The 11,139-nt window shown below is 47.5% G+C and overlaps 1 protein-coding gene across 1 annotated transcript in view; it reads left to right on the top strand.

The window, feature by feature from the left end:
• Positions 1–3,799: 3,799 nt before the first annotated feature.
• SGCG (sarcoglycan gamma) overlaps positions 3,800–11,139 on the top strand; it is a 383,560-nt gene continuing 376,220 nt past the window's right edge. The window contains exon 1 of the mRNA XM_075337388.1: positions 3,800–4,156. Coding sequence (XP_075193503.1) covers positions 4,115–4,156 — 42 coding nt within the window. The 5' untranslated portion in view covers positions 3,800–4,114. The remainder of the gene's footprint in view (positions 4,157–11,139) is intronic.

Here is an 11,139-nt window from a genome sequence, read left to right as displayed (position 1 = left end):
ACTATGGAAGGGGAATACATGTAATAGCAGAAACTGCTGTGTGAATACTGACATGAAAAATTCAATAGCTATACGTTAGAATGAAATGTGAAAAATGGAAACTGCATTACTGCCATGAATATATGAATAAAGAGAAATTTAGCTACTGAATTGATCAATGCAATAGAGCCCCAACACTACGGCAAAGTATTTCTCTACGTTGGGGTCCCTAGCTTGTGTGAGTCCTCTCATGCAGTTAAAAAACTTAACGTGTATGGGAAGCTGAGACCCAGGCTATATATACGATGTGTATATAGCCTGGGTCTCAGCGTCCCATACACGGTAAGTTTTTTAACTGCATGAGAGGACACACACAAGCTAGGGACCCCAACGTAGAGAAATACTTTGGCGTAGTGTTGGGGCTCTTCTGCATTGATCAATTCAGTAGCTAAATTTCTCTTTATTCATATATTCATGGCAGTAATGCAGTTTCCATTTTTCACATTTCATTCTAACGTATAGCTATTGAATTTTTCATGTCAGTATTCACACAGCAGTTTCTGCTATTACATGTATTCCCCTTCCATAGTCACTGGTGTGCATACCTTATCTCCCCATAGTGATGTTTATTAACTGTAACCTACAGATTAATCGTGGAAGGTATTTCGGGGAGATGCCTGACATGATTAATCTAGGATTTAGTGGCAGCTATGGGCTGCCATTAACTCCTTATCACCCTGATTTGCCAACGCACCAGGGCCAATCGGGAAGAGCCGGGTAGAGTCCCAGAACAGTCGCATCTAATGGTTGCGGCCATTCTGGGCGGCTGCTGGCTGATATTGTTAGGCTGGGGGGCTCCCCATAAGGTGGAGCTCTCCATCCTGAGAATACCAGCCTTCAGCCGTGTGACTTTACCCTGGCTGGTATCAAAATGGGGGGGACCGCACGCCGTTTTTTTTTAATTATTTATTTTTTTAACAGCACAGTATAGTCCCGCCCCCCGGCGGCTGTGATTGGTTGCAGTGAGACAGCTGTCAATCAGCGTGGGGGCATGTCTAACTGCAACCAATCATAGGCGCCGGTGGGCGGGGAAAGCAGGGAATATGAGATTGTTTAATGAGCGGCTGGCTTTTTCAAAAGAGGAAAAGCCGCCGGAGTTTAGTGAACAGCCGTGCAGCGCCGCGGCAGTGATCGGGGAACGGTAAGTATGAGAGAGGGGGGAGACTGACCGACAGACTGTGAGAGAGGGACAGGCAAGACAGAGAGAGAGACAGACAGAGAGACCGACCGACGGACTGAGGGAGATTGAGCGACATAGACAGGAAAAGAAAGAATGACCGGCATCGCTAGAAAAAAGCACAAAACGTACATGGAGCATACAGAGATGCATCCGTGTCACGTATTGTGCGCACATAACCATTGACTTTCATGGTGACCGCGTGTGCGTGTTCCGTGCAGAAAGCGGACATGCTTCTGTGCAAAACGGAAACACATGCGGATCACAGACATATGGACATTATGAAATAACGCACGTGTGACCACAATCATAGATTAACATTGGTGCACGTTTGGCCGTGTCTCCGGAACATATGGAAAAGGACCAAACACGCACGTGTTTCGAGGATGTGTGAAGGGGGCCATAGAATGTGTTTGATAAGTCTGTCTTCCTACATCTGGAACCCTAAACCATTGTGACTGACAAAATAGAAAACTGGTGCTGTAAATATGTTGCGTTTTATAAATCCGGAGGAAAAGTATGAAAAAGAGATTCCCAATGTACAGAGCTGAGCACTGCTGATGTCAGACAGGTCAGGAAAAGCACCGCAGTTTGTCATCATTATCTCTGTGGATCTGCCAGGTCAATTCTCTGTATTAAGCGATCTGTTCTAGCGATAAATGTGTCTGTCCCTCTCTATCCCACTGTCTGTCTGTCTGTCCCTCTGTCTATCTCTCTCTCTCTGTCTGCCTCTCTACCTGTTTGTCTATCACTGTCTCTCTCTCTCTGTCTCTCTGTCCCTATGTCTGTCCCTCTTTCTCTGTCCTTCTGTGTGTATCTTTCTCCCTCTCTCTGTCCCTCTCTCTGTCCCTCTCTCTGTGTCTCTCTGTCCCTCTATCTCTCTGTCCCTCTATCTCTCTCTGTCCCTCTCTGTCCCTCTGTCTCTGTCCATCTCTCACTGTCTGTCTTTCTGTCTCTCTCTGTCTCTTTCTGTCCCTCTCTCTGTCTCTCTCTGCCCCTCTCTCTGTCCCTCTCTCTCTCTTTGTCCCTTTGTCTCTGTCCCTCTCTCTCGCTGTCTGTCTTTCTGTCTCTCTGTCCCTCTCTCTCTCTGTCCCTCTCTCTGTCCCTCTCTCTCTCTGTCCCTCTCTCTGTCTCTCTCTCTGTCTCTCTCTCTCTGTCCCTCTCTCTCTCTGTCTCTCTCTCTCTGTCCCTCTCTCTCTCTGTCTCTCTCTCTGTCCCTCTCTCTCTCTGTCTCTCTCTCTGTCCCTCTCTCTCGCTGTCTGTCTCTCTGTCTCTCTCTCTGTCCCTCTCTCTCTCTGTCTCTCTCTCTGTCCCTCTCTCTCGCTGTCTGTCTCTCTGTCTCTCTCTCTCTGTCCCTCTCTCTGCCCCTATCTCTGTCTCTCTGTCTCTCTGTCCCTCTCTCTGTCCCTCTCTCTGTCCCTCTCTCTGTCTCTCTCTGTCCCTCTCTCTGCCCCTCTCTCTCTGCCCCTCTGTCTGTCCCTCTGTCTCTGTCCCTCTGTCTGTCCCCCTCTCTGTCTCTCTCTCTGTCCTCTGTCTCTGTCCCTCTCTCTCTGCCCCTCTGTCTCTCTGTCTCTCACTCTCTCTGCCCCTATCTCTGTCTCTCTCTGTCTCTTTCGGTCTCTCTCTCTCTGTCCATCTCTCTGTCTCTCTCTCTGTCCCTCGCTCTCTGCCCCTCTGTCTGTCCCTCTCTCTGTCCCTCTGTCTGTCCCCCTCTCTGTCTCTCTCTCTGTCCTCTGTCTGTCTCTCTCTCTGCCCCTCTGTCTGCCCCTCTCTCTCTCTCTCTGCCCCTCTGTCTGCCCCTCTCTCTCTCTCTGCCCCTCTGTCTGTCCCCCTCTCTGTCCCTCTCTCTCTGTCTCTCTCTGCCCCTCTGTCTCTGTCCCCCTCTCTCTCTGCCTCTCTGTCTCTGTCCCCCTCTCTCTCTGTCCCTCTGTCTCTCACTCTCTCTGCCCCTATCTCTGTCTCTCTCTGTCTCTCTCTGTCTCTTTCTGTCTCTCTCTCTGTCCCTCTCTCTGTCCCTCTCTCTGTCCCTCTCTCTGGCTCTCTCTCTGTCTCTCTCTCTGTCCCCCTCTCTGTCCTCTGTCTGTCTCTCTCTCTGTCCTCTGGCTGTCTCTCTCTCTGTCCTCTGTCTGTCTCTCTCTCTGCCCCTCTGTCTGCCCCTCTCTCTCTCTCTCTCTGCCCCTCCGTCTGTCCCTCTGTCTGTCCCCCTCTCTGTCCCTCTCTCTCTCTGTCTCTGTCCCTCTGTCTCTGTCTCTCTCTCTGTCCCTCTCTCTCTCTCTGTCCCTCTGTCTCTGTCATTCTCTCTCTCTGTCCCTCACTCTCTGTCCCTCTCTCTCTCTCTCTCTGTCTCTGTCCCTCTGTCTCTGTCTCTCTCTCTGTCCCTCTCTCTCTCTCTGTCCCTCTGTCTCTGTCATTCTCTCTCTCTGTCCCTCTGTCTCTGTCCCTCTCTCTGTCCCTCTGTCTCTGTCCCTCTCTCTCTCTCTGCCCCTCTGTCTCTGTCCCTCTCTTTCTGTCTCTAGTTTTCTGCCGGCTGTTCCTCGCTTGCACGTTGCAGCATCAGTGCCATCCTCTGCTGGTTCCCTGGCAGTGATGTGGCAGGCGGAGGGTTGCCCGGGGTGAATCCCCCCAGATGTTGCCTCCAGCTGCCAGTCACGTGGTGTGCGGGCCCCCTGCGCTGGCGGAGGAGGAGGCACAGGTGTCCGGGCGCGCGCTGTCTGCCTCCGCCGCCGCCGCCTCACCCGTCCCGGTTCAGATCCGCTGCTCAGCGCTGAGGAGACAGGAGCTGCCTGGAGCGCGGGCACAGGAGGCGGCACATGGCACCCTGACACCCGGGCACGAGCGGGCTGGGAAAAGTTGCCTGGATGAAGCCCAGTCAGTCCCGGCCCCGGCTGTCCTCTGGGGATGAATCTACAGTCCGACACCATCTCCTTATCCGGGCAGCAGGTGAGTGCACACAGGAGCGGGCGCCGGGCACAGAGGAGCGGGTACAGGGGAGCGGGCACCGGGCACAGAGGACCGGGTACAGGGGAGCGGGCACAGAGGAGCGGGCACCGGGCACAGAGGAGCGGGCACCGGGCACAGAGGACCGGGTACAGGGGAGCGGGCGCAGAGGAGCGGGCACCGGGCACAGAGGAGCGGGCACCGGGCACAGAGGACCGGGTACAGGGGAGCGGGCCAGAGGAGCGGGCACCGGGCACAGAGGAGCGGGCACCGGGCACAGAGGACCGGGTACAGGGGAGCGGGCGCAGAGGAGCGGGCACCGGGCACAGAGGAGCGGGCACCGGGCACAGAGGAGCGGGTACAGGGGAGCGGGCACCGGGCACAGAGGAGCGGGCACCGGGCACAGAGGAGCGGGCACCGGGCACAGAGGTACAGGCACAGAGGAGCGGGTACAGGGGAGCGGGCACAGAGGAGCGGGCACCGGGCACGGAGGACCGGGTACAGAGGAGCGGGCACCGGGCACAGAGGAGCGGGCACCGGGAACAGATGAGCGGGCACAGGACCGGGTACAGGGGAGCAGGCACAGAGGAGCGGGCACCGTGCACAGAGGAGCGGGCACAAGACCGGGTACAGGGGAGCGGGCACAGGACCGGATACAGGGGAGCGGGCGCAGGACCGGGTACAGGGGAGCAGGCACAGAGGAGCGGGCAGAGAGGAGCGGGCAGAGAGGAGCGGACACAGGACTGGGTACAGAGGACCGGGCACTGCCGGAGTGATTCAGTGCCATGAGTTATAATTACAGTATTATTAGCTGTCTACATATGTATTACGGATTATATGTTTATTTATTGTATTGTATTAATAATATTACGGTATTACAATATTATTAGCTGTGTACATGTTACTGATTATTTGTTTATTTATTTATTGTTGTTATTATTATTACTATTGGTTATATACAGTATGTGTCATGTAGTTATGTAGTCCGTTGTCTTATAAGTGCAGATAGTGGCCACACTATACATGTTGTACCTGCACCTCCTGGTATATTATATATAGGTGCAGATAGAGGCCACACTATACATATTGTACCTGCACCTCCTGGTATATTATATATAGGTGCAGATAGTGGCCACACTATACATATTGTACCTGCACCTCCTGGTATATTATATATAGGTGCAGATAGTGGCCACACTATACATATTGTACCTGCACCTCCTGGCATATTATATATAGGTGAAGATAGTGGCCACACTATACATGTTGTACCTGCACCTCCTGGTATATTATATATAGGTGCAGATAGTGGCCACACTATACATATTGTACCTGCACCTCCTGGTATATTATATATAGGTGCAGATAGTGGCCACACTATACATGTTGTACCTGCACCTCCTGGCATATTATATATAGGTGCAGATAGTGACTGGGCACTATACATATTGTACCTGCACCTCCTGGCATATTATATATAGGTGCAGATAGTGACTGGGCACTATACATATTGTACCTGCACCTCCTGGCATATTATATATACTGTAGGTACTCTACATGTAGTGAGCTGATATGATATATAGTTAATAGTGTGTATGGCAAAGGTGAACCTTTGGAGACAGCACTTGAAGATTTGGGTAAAAGGAACCATCTTTTTCTTATCTTTACTGCTCAGTGGAATCACGTTTGTGCAGAACTCCGGCTTCTCACTATAGAAATCCACAATCCATCCTCACACAGACACATTAGCATCAACAATGCCCGATAGACTGACATGATACATACACTGGAGATCAAAATTAGAGAACAACACACAATTTCCTAAATATTGAGGTCTATGTGATTATATCCTAACATGAGGAAACTCGCAGTATTTTACGCATATTTTTAAACTGAATTTATTGCAAAGCACATAATAAAAATGTAAAAGATAAATGTAAAAGAACACGGATCAAAATTAGAGAACACTTTCAGATCCCTACAAGTTATTGGTGTTAATCTGGCACCTGGTGCTAATTTCTTTTAATTATCTGACAAACCATATGTAACTGGCAGCCTAACTTTCCAGTTTGCACTGACTTTGCAAAAATGGTGTGCCGTTCCAAAGTGACTGAAACCCTCCGGCAGCAGGTTGTCCAGATGAAGGCCAAAGGGTTGACCCTATCAGCCATAGCAAGGGAAGTTGGTTGTTCCAAGTCTGTGATTTTGAGAATATTCCATCTTTACATCATCACAAACTCTTTCAAGTCCCCGAAGAAGGCTGGTCACCCTAGAAAGACGAATGCAAGAGAGGACAGGAAAATGCGAAGAAACTCCATGGGTAATCATTTCAACACTGCAGCTGGAATTGCTCGCCAGTTCAGCAGTGAACAAGGTAAGGATCTGTCTTGCCATATAGTGTCACAACGTTTAAGAGCATTTGGACTGAAAGCCCACTCCGCAATGACCAAATCTCTCATTAGCAGAAATAATCAAAAGACCAGACTCACCTTTAGTGAGGAGCATGCTGTGTGGACAGAGGAGAAGTTCTCCATAGTTCATTTTAGTGATGAAAACAAGTTTCATTTATTTGGGTCTGATTGGAAACATTATATTCGTCAATAAACTAGGGAAAGACTGAACCCAAAGTGTGTTAAGAAGTCAGTGAAAGGTGGTGGAGGAAGAGTCATGGTTTGGGGAACGTTTTCTGCAGCAGGAGTTGGACCTCTTATACAGGTAAATGGCAGAATGAATGCAAGTGTGTATCAGAACCTTCTTCAACAACATGTGGTTCCTTACTTGCGTTCATCACTCAATCAGCCAGCAATTTTCATGCAGGACAATGTTCCCTGTCACACAGCAAAACAGGTAAAGCAGTTCCTTGAAACAGAAAACATTGAAACAATGAAATGGCCACAGCCCAGAGTCCATGATCTAAACCCAATAGAAAACCTCGGGAAAATCCTTGGTGACAAAGTTATGGCCAAGAAATCCACAACAGTCAAAGAACTGTGGAAGAGACTGGAAGAAGAGTGGACCAAAATCACACCAGAGCAGTGTGAGAAACTAGTGATGTCCTGTGGCCGCAGATGTGCTGAGGAGGTCATTGACAGTGAAGGCCTGTACACGTCCTACTGATTGGTGACTGTGGTTACCTGCAGGAAAGTTACTGATAATCTTTCTCTGTGATACAGTCATTGCTGTTCTCTAATTATGATCATCACATTTTGGGCAAAATAAAGGTTTTATGTTGATAAACTCTGGATCTTTTGTAAAACCCTGTTCTAGTGGCATGGTGCACCCCGAACAAAAAAAACAAAACCTTGAAATCTTGATCAATGTACATTACATTGTTTCTGAAAAAAGCAAGTGATCATACATTGTCCTCTAATTTTGATCTCCAGTGTCCTTGTGGTACTGTATACATCATTACGGGCCCCACAGCTTTAGAGCCACCCACTTTTGAGATTTGTTAGTGTCACCCTGTGTCTACAGCTTCCTTTAATAAGCAACATGATGATGTTATGGTTTATAATAAGTTGTACATTTTATGTTGTATTAACAATTTTTGGTGCGGGGTTTTGTAATGTTTTCCTGAACACAGAACTTATGGCTGCAATAATTTGCTTAATTGCTAATTGCTTGGGTTATTAGACCCAATTCACACGTCTGTTGTTTTTCTTTTTTTACAAAAAAATGTGAAAGTTTTTTTAGCAGTGTACTGAAACCAATGTACAAATATACGAGGGGACAGTACAAAGACCTTTCTAATAATCTTTTTTACACCTAACGTTGGCCAAATGCATGGGGCCTTGTAGCATTATAAATTCTATGTTGTCCATCCTGGTATATATGCCCCATCCTGATATATGTGCCCCCCATTCTAGCTCTATCCTGGTATATATATGGCCCATCCTGGTATATATATCCCTCATCCTGGTATGTATGCCCCACATCCTGATCCCATCTTGGTATATACAGTCTGTGGCCCATCCTTGTATATATGTCCCCATCCTGGTATATATGTCCTCAACATGGTATATACTGTATGTCCCCATTCTGATATAAATGTCTCCTGTCCTGGTATATATGTCCCCCATCCTGGTATATATGTCCCCATCTTGATATAAATTTCTCATCCTGGTATATATGTCCCCCATCCTGGTATATATGTCATTCATCCTGGTATGTCTCCAATCTTGGTATATATGTCCCCCATCCTGCTATATATGTCTCCCATCCTAGTATATATGTCCTCCATCCTGGTATATATGCCCCCATCCTGATATACATGCCCCCATTCTAGCTCCATCCTGGTATATATGTGACCCATCCTGTTATATATGTCCCTCATCCTGGTATGTATTCCCCCCATCATGGTATATATGTGGCCCATCCTGGTATGTATTCCCCCCATCTTGATCCCATCCTGGTAAATATGTGGCCCATCCTGGTATGTATGTCCCCCATCCTGGTATATATGTCCCCATTCTGGTATTAATATCTCCTGTCCTGGTGTATATGTCCCCCATCTTGGTATATATGTCCCCATCCTAGTATAAATGTCCCCCATCCTGGTATATATGTCCCCCATCCTGGTATATATGTCCCCCATCCTGGTATATATGTCCCCATCCTGGTATATATCTCCCCTATTCTTGTATATATATAATAATAATAATTTTATTCATTTATATAGCGCTATTAATTCCACAGCGCTTTACATACATTGGCAATACTGTCCCCATTGGGGCTCACAATCTAAAGTGCCTGTCAGTATGTCTTTGGAGTGTGGGAGGAAACCGTAGTACCCGGAGGAAACCCACGCAAACACGGGGAGAACATACAAACTCCTTACAGATGTTGTGTGTCCTTGGTGGGATTTGAACCCAGGACCCCAGCACTGCAAGACTGCAGTGCTAACCACTGAGCCACCGTGCCGCCCATATCCCCCATTCTGGTGCATATGTCCCCCATCCTGGTATATACGGTCTCCAAACAACCTAATTAGAATGCCTTGACACAGTGATGATTTTGTCTATACCCGTTGTGGCCGTAATGGCAGCTATTCCTGCAAGCTGCTTGCAATCCAATATTTTTAGAAACAAATGGCACATCAGTCTCTCACAAGTAATGTATAGAAAGTTCTTTTATATATAATTTACATTTCATGATTCATACATTATCCAACTTATTCACACACCACTGTGCAGAGCAAACAACATTTCTTCTCTTACATCGGTGCGTTGTTATTCCTCAATACGTCCGGATAGAACTTAATAAATAAAAGTATTCCATGTAAACGTTTACCATGGACACATCCAGTGCTACCAACGGAACAAGGATTCTATACAAAGTACAAATATCCGGAAACAACGCAACTGAGACAGTAATCGGTCAGTGCACAGAGGCCATACAGGTACAATGTCCAGACACATTAGGCATTAAAACATCCAGCAGAGACACCAGCTGACGGGATCATGCTTTAGGAACATCTGTGGTGACATTTCTGGGGTCCGCGCACTTTCTCAAGTCATGAGGAAGCCTTGACGAAGTCCTCCCCCTTTCTCAAGCCATTGAGGCTTGATGAAGGGGGGACCCCCGAAACGTCAACACAGAACTTTCTATAGATTAATATATGTTCCCCATCCTGGTGTATATGCCTTATGTTCTGCTACTGTTTTGAGTTCATAAAAAAATGAACGATTCTACTCACCTTCCCTCTGTTCCCCAAGCACATGGCGTTTTCTTCTGAAGCTGGCAACAGACTTGGGTGTGTAAGTGACGGTCAGCACATGATGTCACTGCCATGTGCGCCCAATCACGGGCCTGCTGACATCAGCTGCTGTCTTCTGATTGGCAGGTTGTCGATTCTTTACTGTAAGTGCAGGAAGATTATGGATGTTTACTGTAAGAGCAATAAGATTACATATTCTTTACTGTAAGAGCAGTAAGATTACATATTCTTTACTGTAAGAGCAGTGAGATTACAGATTCTTTACTGTAAGAGTAGTAAGATTACATATTATTTACTGTAAGAGCAGTAAGATTACAAATTATTTACTGTAAGAGCAGTGACATTACAGTTTATTTACTGTAAGAGCAGTAAGATTACATATTCTTTACTGTAAGAGCAGTGAGATTACAGATTCCTTACTGTAAGAGCAGTGACATTACAGTTTATTTACTGTAAGAGCAGTAAGATGACATATTCTTTACTGTAAGAGCAGTAAGATTTTGGATTATTTACTGTAAGAGCAGTGAGATTATGGATTCTTTACTGTAAGAGCAGTAACATTACATATTCTTTATTGTAAGAGCAGTGAGATTACAGATTCTTTACTATAAGAGCAGTGAGATTACAGATTATTTACTGTAAGAGCAGTAAGATTACGGATTCTTTACTGTAAGAGCAGTGACATTACAGCTTCTTTACTGTAAGAGCAGTCAGATTATGGAACTCTGCTACTTTACACGCTGCTACATTGCTAGCACCCGCCCCCGTCGTACGGCCGATATGTGGTGATTGCTGCTGTAGCGAACACTATCGCTACGGCAGCGTCACACGCACATACCTGCTGTGCGACATCGCTGTGACCGGGCGAACCGCCTCCTTTCTAAGGGTGCGGTTCGTTCAGCGTCACAGCCACGTCACACGGCAGCCGTCCAATAGAAAAGAAGGGGAGGAGATGAGCGGCTGGAACATCCCGCCCACCTCCTTCCTCCTTTTCCGGTGGACGTAGGTAAGGAGATGTTTGTCGCTCCTGTGGCGTCACACACAACGATGTGTGCTGCCGCAGGAACGACAAACAACATCGTACATGCAGCAGCAACGATATTATGGAAATGACCGACGTGTCAACGAGCAACGATTTTGCACATTTTTGCGCTCGTTGATCGTCGCTCATTTGTGTTACACGCTGCGATGTCGCTACCGGCGCCGGATGTGCGTCACTAATGATGTGACCCCGACGATATATCGTTAGCGATGTTGCAGCGTGTAAAGC

Source organism: Anomaloglossus baeobatrachus, chromosome 2, assembly GCF_048569485.1.
Source record: "Anomaloglossus baeobatrachus isolate aAnoBae1 chromosome 2, aAnoBae1.hap1, whole genome shotgun sequence".
Lineage (NCBI taxonomy): Eukaryota > Metazoa > Chordata > Amphibia > Anura > Aromobatidae > Anomaloglossus > Anomaloglossus baeobatrachus.
This window is presented reverse-complemented; position numbering and strand designations above follow the sequence as displayed.